Here is a 17,312-nt window from a genome sequence, read left to right on the forward strand (position 1 = left end):
CGGCGGTGGTGCAGTGTCACGCATGCTGTAACGGCTGGGCTCAGCCTTGCTTTAAGAGCAGGTAAGTAAACAGAATTTCAATTCTGATCCGTCGTTTCAGGTGCAATTGAAATGTAATCGGTAACATTAATAATTCAATGCTATTTTTGTGTTATCTGCTCTCTGAGCTCTCTGTGGCCCTTATGGGAGCTCAGCACCCATGGGTGTCTGGGTCTGCCAGCAGTTTGCATCACCTTGCAACGTGCTGTGATTAATCCAAACTGCCCAGCTGTAACTCCTGCCCCTGCAGACTTACTTGCTCCCAGTTACGGGCTGGTTAGTGAGCCCCGCTGAAACACAGGAACATCGATTTAGCACACCAGCACTGCTGAGAAACCTTAACATAAAGCAAAGCTCCCACGGTGCTGAGCTCCCCCGGACACAACCCACTCCTCAGCCATCCCAGCCCTATGAGGGCTGTGGTGCTGCATGTGAGGGTCCCTTATCACAGCCTCGTTTCGTACCAAAAACTCCTGTCCTCCTTAGTCCATCCTCTTGAACCAGAAAAACTGCTCAAGGATCAGACCCCACAGCCTTACTATTTGCACTGCTGACTTCGAGCTGGGGACAAAACCTCTTTCCCTGGCAATCCTCCACATTTCCGTACAGCGGCGTTTGCAAATGCCCTGATTTTGGAGCACTGTACCTGTCAGATGTGTTTAATCCTGCCGATGCTGTGCTCCCATCCGGCCAGGGAAAGTTAAATTCTGAGCGTATTTTCCTGGCTGAAGACTCGTGAGCTCTTGAGCGGCAAAAGGCACACTTTACCGTACCTGTCTTTGCTCTCAGAGATATTTTTTTTTTTGAACGCTTTATGGTCTATAGAGCAAAAGCTGGTCTTCACCTTCAATCAAAGAGCCTTTTCTGAAGGTGGTCACGTTGGCCTCTCCCTCTGCCCTTGCCTTAGCTCTATAATTACAACTACATGAGATATGACCTCTAGTAAAACAGTTTGAAAAGGGTGGTTTGAAAAGGTCTGGAAGAACTGCACCGGCAGCCAGGCTTTAATGAAAAGGCAGGAAGGGCTGTGTTAAAAAAAATAATTGATCTCCAGATCTAGGTGCTTCGTGTTTTTGGGAGGTTGAATCGAAACGCGGCTGGAGCGGCTGGGCCCAGCAGCAGCAAGTGCTGTTGCCCCCGGGGGGGGACGGGACAGGTTCTGCTTCTCCGATGTCATCTTTTTCAGTACTTATCAGAAGTCATATTCTTTTTCCTATAGGAAAAAAACCTGTATACACATATAAAAACAAATACTGTTGCTTGAACTCCAAGATCTACTGCTGCCCAGGAACTGTTAAATATTTAATAGGGTTAATGCAAAACAAAATTTCTTCCTTTAATGAGAAATCTTGTCTTTAACTATCAGGAAAATGGGTGCTACAAAATTACTGGTTATCTTCCTCTCTACTAGAACTTGCCTAATGCAGAATAACACGCTTGCACCAAATATTTCACTTTGTAGAATACAGAAACTGCCGGTTATACCTTAGAAGTTTTGTCTAGGAAATGGAAAATAACTATCTAATTGATTCATTAAAAAAAGAAATGCTGCTGCAGAAGAAAAGAGCTCTGCTCACAAGAAAATCAAAGTTACATTACATGGACCTTAATCAGTTGTTCTAGGTGGAGCGGGGAGGTTTGCAAAACGTGAACTAGTAACACTATGAAGAACCCTGTAAAAATGCCTAGGACCTTCCTGACATTCATCAGCCTAAATGCTGATCACTATTTAGAAGATAAATTCATTGGAATTTGATTTCCAAATACTCAGACTTTCCTGCCTGGAAGCGCAGATCCAAGGCTTGTTGTGGTGGGCTGATGGAGCCGGGGCATCGAGGGGGCTCGGCGCCACGGGCGATACCAGCCCTGGGCAGGCTCACCCCTGGGAAAAGCAAATGACCTATTTCTGCAGGATCAGCCCCAAACTGACCACCGCAGCCGCAGCAGGTGGGGAGAAACACTGTTGCTTTGTTTTTCTCGCACTGCAGCCTGACTCTAGCTTTAGCCATCATCTCGCCTCGGAGATCAAAAAAACCCAAGTTGTACGAAAAACACAGTTTAGCGCGGATTTAGTCACGAGCTTGCTGGAACAACCTAGAGCACAGCTTGCAGAGGGTACATCCTCCAAAGCCACCCTGCCGCCAATTCCTGCTGGCGCAGGCAGCTGCCCACAATGTGCTGTTGTTTCCAGTGCAGGGGGAACAAAGGCTGTTGTTGTAGGCTAATGCCAGCTCAGTTGTGGCATGCGCCTACGTGGGCTGTTGGAGCCGAGGGGGGGGGACACACAGGGGGGCAAGGGAGGGGTATCAGCCCCCAGTGGATGTACAAGGAGGTTTCCAAGGGCTGTGCAGCTCCTGGATGCTGGAGGTTTCTCTACAGCTCCGGTTGCTCCGGGGAGGTACGGCTTTCTGCCGCGGCCCGTGGGATGCCGATCCCTGTTGGTGGCATGGCGGGGTGGAGGGGTGCCTGGGCCAGAGCGGGCTGTGTGGCTTAGCTGGGACAAGGTGGAGGTGGCTGGGGGACACGAGGGAGCTGTGGCTGCAGCGTGTGGGGCTTGGATGAGAAACACAATCTGCTGTCCGCTGGTGCACTGTTGGTGTCTAGGGGCTGGTGTCTCTGCTGGAAATATTTAGGGATGGAAATGGCTGATATAAAATCACCACCCGAGCAGTCAAGCAGCACCAGGAGCCAAATCTGCATTTTAGAGCTTCTGGTCTTTCCTCACTTTGATTTGAATATTTTGGCTAAGAGCAGCGATGTGGCCGTGTCTAGCTTAACATGTTGCTGCGGACCTGCCTTGGGGTGGAGATAACTTAAATCCATTTGGAAGCCGAATCTAGTATAAACCAAGACAGGTCACTTGGTGGTGAAGCATCCTCACCTGAGAGCGTGATCCCTGGCCTAGGTGAGCCGTGCGGGGCAGGTGGTGTTTTGGGAGAGGGATCTCAGCAAGGGAGGAGGTTTTATTTGTCATCTGCTAAATCTGTTCTGCCCATTGCCTTCAGGGAAAGGGAGTGGAGAGGATCCTACCGCTGTGCTTTCCACCACCAGACCTCACTTGGAAATATAAAGTCTCTAAATCCTTTCTTTTTTACATTTGTGTTATTAGATTTTAGTCAAAAGGAACATCAGTCTTGTGGATGCTGGTAGGAGAAAAGGCTGAACCCGGGTGCAGGGAGCACCCAGGATTTTCTGTGTTTGTAATAGCGACCACTGCAGCACCAGCCGTGCCGTCCCATCCTGGGTGACCTCCAGCCACCTCTGGCTCGGACAGCTCTCCCCCAAAAATGTTTCCTTGCTGTCTAATTCCTGTGGTTTAGCAAGCAAAGCAGGAGCAGGCTGGGCTCGCTGCCCCCCGCCCCGGCTGCCCGTCCCCCCTAGCCCCTTCACGGGGCAGGGACAGGGCGGTGCCAGGCTGCCCGCAGGGCTGCAGTGCCCGCTGGTGGGTCCTGCCATTATGCCCCATTTCCGCTGAATCAGAGATGGAAAAATCACTTGCTCAGGTCTCTGGGCAGCCAGCGAGCCCCTCTTCTCTCCGGAGAAAGCAGGGATCTCCCAGCGCATCCCCAACATGTCCGTTCATCAGGCAGCAGCACGGCAAGGATGCGGGAAAGCACCTCCTCCCACCTGGGGCAGCGAGCACAAAGGAGAGGCAGGGTTCAAAGCAAATTAAAAAGCAAATGGAAATGGCCCCTGGGTCTGCCTGGCACCGGCTGACACCCCTCAGCCATTTCCACTCAGGTTTTAAAGATTTTGAAGTCTGAATCTGTCCCTTTTTTTTTTGTCCTCCCCTTGAAAACAGCGCGGCTCCTGCCTGATGAGCTCAGCCCTGCAGACGTCAGGCCTTGCGCATCGCCTGCCCCGGCCCCTCGCTCCTTCCCCGCCGGGCTCGGGTTTCCCCTTCTCGCTCCGGTGACGCTGCCTGTCCCGACAGGTGCCGGCAGAGCTGCAGCCGCACGCCGGGATCACCGCCACCGTCACGGCGGGTTGAGCGGCCGGCGCGGGGCGGGGCGGCAGGTGGACATGCTATCGTAGGGGCCAGGCACCCAGCTAACCCCCAGCCCCGTGCCCAGCCGCCGTGCCCCGGCACGGCACCCGCCCTGACCATGGATCCGGTCCCAGAGATGAAGAGGTACGTGGGTTTTGGAAAGGAGCGAGGGTGCGTGTTTCCCCACCGTCCGGCTGGGTGGCAGAGCCAGCCCCTGCTGTCCCTGGGTCACGGGTGGACGTGTGTAAGGTGGGAGTAACAGCAGATGTGCCCATGTCCTGGGAGGGATGGGGGCTAAACTAGCCTTGTGAGGAGACCTTTAGCCCCTTAGCAGCCCAAGTTTAGGTGTGATGAAATTATGAGTTATGAAGATGTTCTTGCAATTTTTGTTGCTAGAAACCTCTTGAATTTAATGACTTTTTCAACTTAAAGGTGCCGTGCCACTTAAAGCGACCCTGTGAATTCCTTCTGTGCCCTGCACCTGCAGTCCATAATGCAACCTGCTCGGTTCACGGAAGGGAAGAGGTTTAGCCTTGCTAACGGCGAGCTCTGACTTAGTCAGGAGCCGCGGCAGGACGAGCCGTGCCCATGAGCATCCCGCTCCCTGGCAGTCACTGCTTCGGTCCTGCTGTTGGGTATCGGGGTCCTGGGATGGGCAGCACCAGCCCAATCAATTTTCAGATCCAGCCTAGAATTTAAGCCAGGTTTTAGAGGAAGTTCATTTGTTCCCAGCAATAATTAAGTCTGTTTCACCTTCCCAGCAACAAACATTAATCAATCTTAGAAACCCTGCTTGGGGAGAAATGGCAAAAGTCTCGGTAGAAGTTAACTTGGCATCATCCGTCCTGGTGAATACTTGTGCTGCAGTCTCTCCAGATCACCTGGCAGGTCTCCTGGGATGGCTGGAAACATTTGACCGGTCAGAAATGGAGTTCATGTGCCTGGACCCCGAGAGCTGTTCCTCTCTACGCAGGAGAAGCCACGCTACCCCTTGGCATTGTAGTGGGAGATTTATTCTGAAAACCATCTTGCTCGGTTCAGCCAGCTGAGAGGACAAACTAGTCCCCTGTTTTGACAGGCAGAGATAAAAGAGGTCAGAGGGTTGAGTGGAAACTGGAGGGACTGGCCTGCAGCCAAACTGGAGCTTACGGAGGGGACTGAGTTCAGGCTTGTTGCTGCTGAACTTCTGTGTGTTCTTTTCTGGGAGGGCGATGAGGTCAAGGTGGTGGAACCAAGACCTTTAACGTACCTCTTGGGAGCCAGGTATGTGACTTTGCCAGTGAACTCAGATGAAATCAACTGTTCCTGCGGGACTCTGGCATTGCCCCAGCGTCTCCGAGACTTCTGGTTCACCTTAGTCTTTTCTTGCCTTCATCAACCAAAGCAGTGTGCTATGTGCACATGTGGCCACTTCCTTGCTACCTGCTAGCACAGTCATTACATATTGTATCTCAAAGCCCTACTACAAGACTCCCTTTTTTCTTTTCCACCTCCTGGCTTGTTTCTTATTCATGCAGGAGTTTTCTCTCTGGCAGAGGGGACTCGAGGGCTGCTTACTGCTTTTGCAGACTGCTTGTCATGAAGCATTTTCTAATGGCAAAGCTTTGGGAGCAGCAACGTGTCTAAACTCAGGTTATACAGGAATATCACCCCTAAGTCTTGCTGTGCATCTCGATATTGAAATGTGGTTACCCAGAAGATGACTTTTCCCCTTTGCATAGATAGCCTCATCCCAACACTTTCTTTGCAGAAGCGAGGTCCTTGCTCCAATTTAATTTCATCCCTTCCTTTTGCTAGTGGCACCTCATGCATATTCCATAGATGAAGCACGTTGTCAAAGGAAAATGAAGATGTGACTTCATTGCTGGAAATCTTCACAAAAACCCCCAAGCTAAGAATGAAAACATATGACTGAATGAAAACAGGTTATGGTCAAATGAACGCATTGACTTTTGCCCTTGGAGTCCTGTGCCTTCTACAAGTTACCCAATGTAATATTTGCAGCCAGGAAAAACTGAACTTAAAGAAAAAGCAAAGCAAAAAGGTCCCAGAAACATTGGGCCGAGCAGATCTTTTAGCACTTCAGATGCTGGAGCTCACTATAGCCTTTTCCTAATTTCACTGCTTTCTTCTACTCCATGATTAAAGGTTTCACAGAGTGTGTAATATCGACTAGTCTAATGCCTTCCACGATATTGACTGGTTAACGATTCTTCAGAGGGAGGAAAAGCTTCCACAACGCATCTCAGACAAGCACTGGTGCAGGTGGCCAGTCCATTGCTGATACTTACGGGTGATCAGCTAACCAAGAAGTTTTGACTTTCTTTAGTGTAGTAAAAGAGAACAAATAGCATTGATTATCAGGCGAGGAAAAGTTGTCCTGGAGCGTCTTCCTCTTGTTCTGCATTTGCAATGCAGCTTCAAGAAAGTGTACAGGTTCTTCAAATAACTGAAGTGCTATACTTTCCTTACAGGAATAGGTTCCCCAGCATGAACTTTGAAGCAGAGATTCTGACAGCTCCACACGATAATTCAGGTATTTGGGAGAAAAAAAAAAAAAGGAGATTAAAGTAAAATGCCCACTCAGCTTGCTAACACTACAAACATGTTTTATTTCTTTCGGAGTTAGAGATTGTTTGAAAAAAAAAGAGACAGGATGCTAAACTGACTGCAATTCAGGTGATTTCAGGTTTATGTTAGGGTATAGTTCAAAGTGTTGAGGATAGATGGTGATACCTTTACCTCCAATAGGGCTGGACATAGGGTCCTCATACGTACCTACCAGAAACACAGCTGCCAATGACGTGTGGTTTTGGAAACAGCACAGGCATTCAATTTAAGACTGCACAGTCCTGTACAAGACATACCTAGTTTTCTTACTAGTGGCAACTAAATGCAAACGATAAATAAGCAGTTCCTTGAAAGGCAAAAATGAGGATGAAGATGTTTTGCTGAGTCCTGTCCTTCATCCTCATTTCGCTTAGGAGGAAAAGCTGATTTTTTTCCTATTGAATGCTACCTTTCCAATGCTGATCTCACATGTTGAGGCTGGCACTATGACTGCCTTCCTACTGCAGCCCCCTGTCTGAGATAGACCCCAGAACCAGTACTCAGCTGCATGGCATCTTCTTGTGAGCCTCAAGTCTTATCGTTGCTCCTCAGGCCCAAGCAGCTGGCCAGAGCTTGTGCCCTGGCAGCAGCGCTGTCATTAGGAAGAGACAGCAGGAAAGTGAGTTTTTGCAATAATTGCTTGCAAACCCTTGAGTGGCCCTGGGTGTTGGTTCAGAGCTAGAAGTCTTGGTCTCAGCCACCCACATTTGAGCATGAGCCTGTTCAGATGAAATGCTTTTGCTATCAGTTGCCCTCCTGGCCACGAGCTGCAGTTCCCAGCAGGGAATCCACCTCTCCAGTAGTGCATTGCAGCCCCATGCTGGCAAGAGTCAGAAATGAAGTGCATGAGGTTGTCTATTTTTGCTTCAGCTGCAGGTGGCAGTTTTTGTGTTGTATCACCCCTAATAGCCCATGTGCCAACAGCTGGCGATTTCAGTTACACCGTCCAGCATGTGTGAGAGCGACGGCCCCTCCAGGTTTGGACCTGCTGTGCAATTCCCTTCACCTTCTTGCCTTGAGTCTTCCAGAAAAACACTCCAGTTACCTCCCTTTCTGCAAACCGAGTACGCCATATCTATCTAAGCATCTTCAGGAAATTATGGGGATATTTTCCTCAGGGAGACCTGTAATAACGAGGCACTTAACAAATATGCTGATGTCAAAGGGCATCTAAGAATAATTTTCAAACCCTGAGTGTGAACAGGTTGGAAAGTGTTCGCATGAGCCCACCTGCTTGGACGGCTCCTGGGCCATGCGTTCTCCCTACCGTCTTCCTGACTCTCTGGCTTCTGTTGGGTTGGGTTGGGTTTCCTCCATGAGGTAAGTGCTTTGATCCTTCACTTGCCTTGAAGCTGCTAACACACAATTTATATTTATTTCTCAAGAGCTATATGTGATCCCTTCCATGAGAAGTCTCACGGCCGAGGAGTATGTAGAAGCCTTTAAGTCATTTTTGGATCACTCAACAGAGCACCAGTGCATGGACGAGTTCAACAAGGAAGAAATGCCCAACATCATGGCTGGGTAAGGAGTGCTTCCACCGAAGTGGGAAAGCCATCTGTTATCTTGGGAGGGCAACTTGCATACAAGGGTCAGCAAACATGTTTAAGGATTTTCTGGGGCATGAATTAACTTTTAATGCTTTTTGATTTTAAGTCCCTTAATAGCGGTCTTTAGGATATTCTGTTTAATGACTCCAGAATACATGCTATTTCAATTAATACACTGTGCTGCCTCTCAGCTTATGTTAAGGAAAGAATCAAGACCTCATTTTCATGTCCATCTCTTTTCATTAGCTGACTTTCCAAGGATTAAAGTATTTTTTGTTGTTTGTTTTTTCCAAAAGAAATCTCTCTTGTGCTCTCTCCCTGCTTTTGGGACTTCATCACGCATCAGTCCAAACAGAAACACATCTCTAATTCTCTTCTAGTGACTAATTCTTGATTTTCTCAGTCCCCTAAGACCTCCTTATTTCTATCCTAAGTTGATTTGCATTGCTTAAGTACCAAATGATAATCAGTTTTGTGAAGTATTGATGTAATATACTAAGCCTGGATGACTGCAGATAAGTTTTAGAGCAGCCTAGATCCAAACCACAAGAAAGATCTTTCAAGTTTGGGTAATTTTTGGATGTTATGGAAACTGTATTCTCTATTGAGAAAAAAATTTAGGCAGGCAAATTTTTATTCTCCAGATCAGATATATATAAAAAATTAGCAATAAAATAATAATTAAAAAATATTTTGTATTGGGAAATTTTAATTGAAATATTTACTTATGTGAATTTGAAATGATGCAAAACATTGTGGCTTCTTATGATGCTGATTGTGGGTCTGTCAAAGGGTCTTGACCCTCATTAGGGCTAAGGCTCCTTGACTAGCTCACACCCTGCAGGATTTAATACCCTCTCCCCTCTTGTTGAATCATTGCTGTGGTGTCTCCTGAGATTGTGTATGGGAAAATCAATCCCTCTGCACAGTCCATGCCCGAGAGCAGAATAAGGCCATAAAGCACGTCACAGCAGCGAGGTGCCTCGAGCCCGGGCTCCTCATCCTTGAGCCAGGCTGTTATTAAATATTCTGCTAGGAACCACAAGGTTGGGTGGGGTTTTTTTGATCTTCTCAGAAGTAATTTTTCTAAGGTAAAAATTACTGAAGATTTTGACCTTTCCTCCCAATTTCAAACCAAGACGAATATTGAAAAGAGAGGATTTCCAGTCATCTGGATAGCCTGTTGGTTTTTTTTTTTCTGGGCATTTATATCCAATATTGGAAAACCAAACTTGTCCTCTGAGGGTGCAGAGGTTTTGCCCCATCTCACCTTGTCCCTGCAGCCCCGGCTGGGGAGCGGTGCCCATCCCAGCCAGGCACAGCCCCGCTACCCCTGAAGAAAACCCTTCGCCCTGGGGTTCCCTGAGGCCTTTTTACATGGTGCCAGCCACAGCTTGAAGAAAACTCTCTGGCAGAGGAAGAGAAACACTATATCCTGCTGCCTACTGTACTGTGAAATATGAGCTTGCTAATACAGGGCTGGCTCCCGCCACGCAGTTGGTTATAGCTGGGCTCCAAAGGGATGCTCGAATTTCTATCCCAATTCACGTGGCAAAACTCAGTTAAATTTCCGGGCCAATGTGGCATCCAAGATACTGGAATTAAAACATGAAGTTGTGTGACGTAGTGTGGTGGAGTAATGTCTACTTATCGTTTCAGTCTCGGCAATGGAAAATCAACTATAAATGTTCTGGGAGTTGGAAGTGGCACAGGTAAGGAGCACCACTGATACTGGGGGTCAGGGGGTCCCTGTGGGTAGCAGAAAGTGGTACTGAAATTTTGAGCAATGGGGATAACTACTCAGGCGTTAATAACAGTATTTCTCAGTGAAGCAGAGAACAGCAAACAGGGCGTGGAGCCGGGATGAGAGCAATGCTCTCTCTTCCTTCCCCATCTCCCTTATAAAACGCTGCTGCTCAGATTTGTCCAAGAAGTGAGATGAGTGTGATGATTTTAGTTTAGTCTCTGCCTCTTGATGACTCTCACCTGACTTTCTATGTCTCAAAGCAAGGAGTCCTGCTCCGGGTTAGGTATGAGAGCATCTTCAAGCCTTGTCGGGGAGAATTAGAGACATCTGAGAGGTTCGTTCCACCCAAAGTCCTGTCTTAGAATATCCCACCTGAAGGGATCTCTCATTTTGCTTTGCTTTTAGGGATCCCAGAGGCCAAAGCTGGGCAATGCTCTGCTCCAGGTGGTGCAAAACCAGCTGGCCACAACCATTAACAGGGGGCCTCATCAGCTTTTTCAAGACGTGTTTCTTTGTTACTACTGTGTTTTTATCCGGTGATAAGTAGGGTTTAACAACTAATGGTATTTCCCTCCAGACAGAAACCCATCTTTTGGAAAAAAAGTTTTAAAGCTGTTCTAAATGCATTTGTGTTTAAAAAAAAAAAAACAAACGGTGAAACATCCAGCTTTGCTCCTAGGGAAACTGGAAGAAAATAAAAAGTAGAGAAAAGAAGTGGCAGTTTGATTTGTCAGAGTTTGCTTTTGCTTTTAAAAGTATTTTCAGCTGAATTTTAAGTGTTAGTACTTTCAAATGAAAGTATTTTTCTCACTTTTTTTTGCTTGTTTTCCTGAGTAAGAGGAAAATAGCATTGAATTGTTTTCCCCAGTTGGGAATATGTTGGAGCATATGAGAAAGCAAGCAGGAAGAAATCATTCAGTTCTCAATTACACTCCATTTTCATTAAGTAATATAAAACCAAAATTCTGACTCCAAGAAAACACAAGGGAAAAATGAACTTTTTGCACTGTCCTCATTTTTTCTTATTTCCTCTTCAGAAGACGTTTTAATGGAAAAATAAAAACCCTAAAATTTCCTGGGTTTCCTGGGTAGCTGCCCCTCCCAGACTTGCACTCCCTCAGCTTGCTCATGGCTGTAAGAGCTGAACTTCTGCAGCCGGGCAGAGGAGTGAGCTGGGATGGCATTGAGCAAAAGGTTAGATCTGATCCCTGACCTTTCCAGGCTTGGACTCTGATTTCACAGAGCCCCCGGAATTAGTTTAGTTGACAAAAATATTAATGGGGATTAGTGACCGACTCCACATCCTAAAAGACTGCTGGTCGGTCCAGATCACATTTTCTCATTCACCCCATGTTTTCCCATGGCGGGTTTAACTATCTCGGCTGTAACCTCCCAGTTAGTGCCAGCGCGGGCTGCGGTTTGCAGAGGGCTTTCACTCCTGTTTCAGCCTCGCTGAAATATTCAGTTAATGCTGAAGGGTTGTTGCCGGCAGGGCAAGCTGGAGCAGAGAAATTCCTGCTCTGAAGCATTGTATTTTACCGCTTGTTTTTGCAGGCACCCCAGTTGAGGACGTTATTACCTGCTCTTGCAAAGACTGGGTTTGGACGTTTTACAGAGATGGAGTAAAAAAAACCTCAAACAACTTATAAAATACCCATTTGCTGTTGATATACCCATTTGCCACCATCAGTGGCTCCAGGGCATGGGAGCAGCGATGCTCTGCCTCCTGCCTGCCCCGAGCCTGCCGGGAGCCCACATCAACACCTCTAATTGCTGGTGTTTCCCACCCCAAGGCACCTACTAACTGGCATTTAGGACTGTCTAAAGTGATTCAGCTGCTTGCCATAGGGCAAGCAACCTTGGGCAACCTTGGCAACCTTGATTGCCAGTGTCAACAATATTGGTCCACGCACCCACCTTCAACGGAGGGAGCCGCAGCCTCTTTCCTTCTGCCTTTGTCCAGCCCTGCACCGCTGCCACTGCATTCCTCAGGGGTCTTGGGTATTTTTTCTCCAATTTCAAAAGACTCGTCCTTCTTTGAATGTCCCTGTAGTGCTGGAATGGCTGATATTTTCCTCCTTGAATTCTATTTACTGCAACACCTGCCAAAGATGACGACTTTTCTCATAGATGGCACATCAGCTGAAAGCCTAGGGAAGATGCAGTATCTCATATCAAGCCCTCTCTGTGTGACATTTGCAAGGGCAGGACTATTTTTAGGGCCCGCCATCAGCTACAGATAGGATTCTTGCAAAGGTTCACTCAAGGTTGTTGCCTCTACTGTTTATTTCCATAGTCCCAGATGAACCAGGTGGACTTTGTACACTTAGGGTATCATGGCCCTTCTGAAAGAAACAAGGGTGACCTGCATCACCTTGAAAGAGGCTGGGAACTTCCTAGCACAGAAGGACAGACTGCTGCTTGCTCCTCCAGAGCTCAGACAACAACAGAGGAGCACCAATAGCTAAATTTGCAGGGCACCTACACGCCAATATATGACTCTCTATTTGCAACTCCAAGACAACAACTAGTTAGTAGATGCCCAGAGCTGAGACCACGTGGTCGGGCCCCAAAGAGGGAAGACCCAGGGTACTGCATGTCAATGGGTCTTTCCTCTTGCCATGCCGTTCCCCAGGTCTCCAAGCCATGTCACACCAGCGGCAGAGCAACCATCACCTCCCCAGGGCAGTGCCAAAGGCATGGACCACCCCGTGCCACACTGAAATTGCACACCTGTGCTGACTCCCTCCATGCCCCCATTCAAACTTTACATTTTTGTTGAAAACTAATGCTTCCCGGTTGTTTTATTAAACATTGATCTTTTGACCTGGCTGTCCCATGACCCAGAGTATTGCCAATAGCAGGTTTCTGTGCTGTTGCTTATCTCTTCCTTGTTCTTAGCCTTATCTGTAACTATATGTTCCCTCAAGCAGTAAGATATCGCGGTAAGACTATGGGTTAGATGCCACCATGCAAGCTGCAAGGTAGAAAGTGCCTCAATTCTGCTTGGGGGATTTCCCGGCAGCAAGGGTGGCAAGTGCACCGGCATCCTTTCATCTCATTTACGTACTTTTTAAAGTAATGAATTTGTGTTTATTGACTAGGCGAGCAGGATTTGAAAATGATCAGGATACTGCAGGCTGCACACCCAGGGGTCTTTATTGACAACGAAATCATAGAGCCCAACCCACAGCACGTGGCAGCTTACAAAGGTAAGGCTATACCTGCTGCCTGGGGTATAGTGAGGACTGTCGATTTGAATGATAAGTTTTTCTGCTGTTTTGTGAAATTCATGTTTTTCTTCTGCTTTTTTAAAACAGAGCTGGTGAATCAAGCTCCAGACCTGCAGAATGTCTCTTTTATTTGGCACCAGCTCACTTCCTTGGAATATGAACAACAGGTGAAAGAGAAAGGTGCACATAAGAAATTCGACTTCATCCATATGATCCAGGTAATGGAGTATTGCTTTCATTAGCTTTAACTACTCCCTTAATTTCTGCTGTATGCCTCAAGTTAGGGAGAGCAGAGCTGAGCACAGTTCTTCCATGAGCAACTACTTCTGCAGCAGCTCTACAAACACCAAACCTCATTCCCTGTCCACCTTGGTTTTGGTCCCTGGTTTGTACTGGTTTAACTGTGTATGGTGGGTAATAAAACAGGAGGAGTCTCAGACCATCACGCATCACACGGAAGCCAACAATTATGCTTTGCTGCTGCAAAAAGCTAGAATTTTTTTGCTTAATCTGAGCAGTTTGGATGTCACTGAGGGAAAGGTTAGTGAACGAACACCTGTGTCAGGTTTTGGGTCAGAAATTATTCTGCTGTTTCTCTGATACTGATGACACTGATGTTGTATGTACCAATTATATTTTGGGAAAAATCTGTTATTGTCTCGCTTTAGTGGTTTTATTTAATTTTTCTTTTATTTCATTTTGTTTTCATTTAATAAGAGCTGATTTCACACCTGAAAAGTGTTTCAGAGTTTTGGTGGATGGGTCAAGGGCTAAGTTACAAGCCCTGAGGGCAGCCTTTGAAATGAGCCCTGCTTTGTCCCAGTGCAAATTCCTTGATCTCTGGAAGAGATCCAACCTGCCCATGGCCCAGACACGGCCAAGAAATGCCCCTGGTGATAAGGACCAGCCACAGAAACCAGGGGACAGCCTCTGCACATAAATTCCAACCACAAAACTGCACTGGGCTTGAAGGGCAGCGATGAGGAGGTCAGCGTCCCGCTGGTGGCCGAGGCTGAGCAGAGGGTCCCCAGGTCTGACCCCAGGCTGTTGGTGCCGGTGGAGAGCTGGTGATGCTCAGTCCTGTGGGGCATCCCTAAACGTGTGTGCTGAGTTAGGACAGGCTGGGAAGCAACTGGGAAGTAATTTAAAACAGCTCTATAGAGAAAGGGTTTAAGACTTTGAAGGGCCATTGCACTGTGGAGGAGGAATAACGGCTGTGTGTAACTCTGTCACTTCTAGATGCTGTACCGTGTGGAGGATATTCCCAATACTATCAAGTTTTTCCACAGCTGCCTCGACCATCATGGTAAACTCTTGATCATAATTTTATCAGGTAAGAGGGGCCTTTTATTTTTTGTTTCTTTGCTGGTGTTTTGAAGAGCTTTGAAGTATGAGAACCACAAATATTCATCTCGGGATTTTACTAGTGCTTATTAATTAAATAAAGCAAACGCCGTATTTCATAGGGAACAAGCGATCTTGGGCTTAGCCTCTTGGACCCCAATGTCTGATGGGACTGCATAGGCATAGCCTTCGTGCTCTTGCTTCCCTACTTATGAAGTAGTTGAATTGCTCTCTAACTCGCAGAGACCTTCTGCTGTGAAATTACTGGCTAGAGAGAAGTGTGGCTATTAATGAATGAGGGTCAATCCCTCTTCATGGTGAAATGAGCACTGTACAACCTGAGCTCTGGGAGTACCCATCTTTGGGGCGCTTTCCTCCACACAGCGATGGCCCAGACCCCAGCAGGACAACAGGAGCTGCCAAGAGGAAAAAGAGGCACTTACAACATCACGGCACTGATTAAAAAAATGGAGTGTTTTTTTTCCAGTGTGCCATTCACAGATCCCCAGCTTGTGGTGCAGTGGATAAAGCACACTTCCCCACGTTTGCCATTAAAACTCCCTTTAGCATTGCTGGTAGGCTGTTTCCCTTGCTAGCTGGGACTGGCTTTTCAGGTATGTGTTCTTTGATGTTTACTTAAAATGGAGGTTCAAGGTATAAAAACATCTGCACTATTCTATCAAAGGGGCAGTTAATAGGTAGCATGCATGTGCAGACTCAGTGCACTGATATATCTGTGTGTACTCCTCCCGGAAAAATCCAGTGCCAGAGACCATCTCCTCAGAGTTTCTTTTAAACAGGAGAGTTTAGGAAGGAGGGCTAATGGAGATCACAGTTTTACTCCTCTCCAGGCACAGACATTTATAAGTGGACTCAAGTAAGGGGAAACCTCTTCTAACTGCTCCTGGCAAAGTCTGTGCCAGCAGCGAGGGATCATTTCAAACTCATTTAGTAGTTACATTAGCTGATGTTTGACTGCCTTGGCTTTGCAAAAGTAACCTTCCCTCCTGCTCTGGCAGACAGTAGCGGATGGGCCAGCTTATGGAAGAAGTACAGACACTGCTTGCCTTCCACCGACAGCGGCCACTACATCACCTCCAACGGCATCACCGATGTTTTGAAGAGACTGGGTGTTGAATACCGCGTTTATGAGTTCCCATCAGGCTGGGATATCACCGAGTGCTTTATTGAGGGGGACCCGGTTGGAGCCCGCATGATGGATTTCATGACGGGGACAAAAAACTTCCTGGGCACGGCCCCCCCGGGGCTGCGGCAGCGGCTGCAGGAGGCTCTCTGCCAGCCCGAGTGCAGCAGCAAAGAGGATGGGAGGATCATCTTCAGAAACACCTTGAGTATGATTGTGGTTGAATCCTAGAGTCCGGACCAACTGCAGAAGACAAGTTAGGGTGGGTATAGGGGCGATGCGGTTGCAGAAGGGCATAGCATAGAAAGAAGGCAACTCGCAGGCAAGAAGGCAAGAAAGTGGGGCTCATCCGCAGCCTCCCGTTCCCAGCCAGGGTCAGCGGACACTGCAACACTGGGGGTGAGCTCTTTGTCCCACTGACGTCAATGGAGCCTGACTATTTAGTCCAGCCCTAGGAGAATGTTTTCCAGAAAGGAAAGAGCTCCATCTCACTAAAAGCCTACATGGACTTTTTTTTTTAATGGTATGCATCCTGTCTGTGCTTTTGACACTGGAATTTCCACTTTTCTATGTAGCCAGCATGTTTACATACCTAAAGATGTGTCTATATGACCAGGTGCTCCCGGCTGCAGCCCCTGTGCTGGCTGCGTACAGACCCACTGCTTCCAGCTGCCCCAGGGAAAAAACAGCAAGGTGTCCCTGCTGCTTTGCACCCAAGTAGTGCACCTCACTGCACCCAGACCTGAGCTGTAAGTTGCTCTGCACTAGGCTATTTCACATGGTTTTATCAGCATAGGTATTCACTGCCCCAAGCATCTCAGCATCTCGCAATATAGACATGTCTTAAAAATTTATCAACCTTTTTGTTTGGAGGATTTTTTGGATCCCAGGATGATACTTGCCCTGTGCTCTTTCAGGCAGATACTAATTTTGTTACTTTCTTACTACTGTTTTTCTCTATATAAAATAAAAGCAATCTTAAACCAAAAAAGTCACATCTTGTTCTGTACGTGTGGGCTTCAGAAAATGAAGAGCAAAGAGGTTAGGTAGTTAAAAATAAAAAAAAAATGCAAAATCCAGTTTTATGGAAGCATAAAGTTTCTTGTAAGTGAGAAAGACGAGCCTGAGGCCATGGAAGAGCTGGGCATGAGATGCAACTCATCCTTGTGCCACAGCCTTTGGAGGCATCTTGGCTCACTCGAAGCAGCGTTGCTGCAGCACAGCAAAACAGCAGCTACGTTACTTAAATATAATGTATGTGGTTAAGGTGTTAATACAGGTAAGTTAGGACTATTTCCACAGGGTCCTGAGTTATTCAGAGGGCTAAAGAAGGTGCTTCTAGGGCAGCCAGCTGGAAAGGGAGACCCTGCACAGGACACCAGTGGGATTTGGTGCTGCATTTAGGGCCATGGTGCTGTGCGGACCTTGGGCTGGGCACATGGGGGCAAAGGAGCCTGCAGTCCTGCCGGCCTCCTTGCAAATAGCTCTCAAGGCAGGAAGCACCAGCTCAGATGGAAAAAAGCTGCAGGCGCAGAGCCCACCTCTATAAACCGATTTTTCTGTGCTTAAGCTGGAAAGCACGTGCCCATGTGCATCCGAAGGGGCTCAGATACTGCTGCCTTATTGATGCCTGGTATTGATCAAAAGGCTTGTTCCA

General features: G+C 47.4%; 1 protein-coding gene across 1 annotated transcript; it reads left to right on the top strand.

Moving 5' to 3' along the window:
• Window positions 1-4,011: 4,011 nt before the first annotated feature.
• On the top strand, window positions 4,012-16,638 carry LOC143161693 (carnosine N-methyltransferase 2). Its single transcript, XM_076340805.1, has 8 exons — window positions 4,012-4,171; window positions 6,502-6,563; window positions 8,023-8,161; window positions 9,847-9,899; window positions 13,039-13,146; window positions 13,255-13,385; window positions 14,407-14,500; window positions 15,531-16,638. Exons 1-8 carry the CDS (start codon window positions 4,146-4,148, stop codon window positions 15,884-15,886), a joined length of 969 nt encoding a protein of 322 aa, XP_076196920.1. The 5' UTR covers window positions 4,012-4,145; the 3' UTR covers window positions 15,887-16,638.
• The last annotated feature ends 674 nt before the right edge of the window (window positions 16,639-17,312 follow it).

Source organism: Aptenodytes patagonicus, chromosome 6, assembly GCF_965638725.1.
Source record: "Aptenodytes patagonicus chromosome 6, bAptPat1.pri.cur, whole genome shotgun sequence".
NCBI lineage: Eukaryota > Metazoa > Chordata > Aves > Sphenisciformes > Spheniscidae > Aptenodytes > Aptenodytes patagonicus.

Excerpts from the sequence above, each read along its gene's own strand:
- LOC143161693 (XM_076340805.1), top strand. The coding sequence starts at position 4,146 with ATGGATCCGGTCCCAGAGATGAAGAG. Across the intron at positions 4,172-6,501 it reads CCGGTCCCAGAGATGAAGAG|GAATAGGTTCCCCAGCATGA; the intron begins GTACGTGGGTTT and ends CTTTCCTTACAG. Across the intron at positions 9,900-13,038 it reads GGGAGTTGGAAGTGGCACAG|GCGAGCAGGATTTGAAAATG; the intron begins GTAAGGAGCACC and ends TTTATTGACTAG.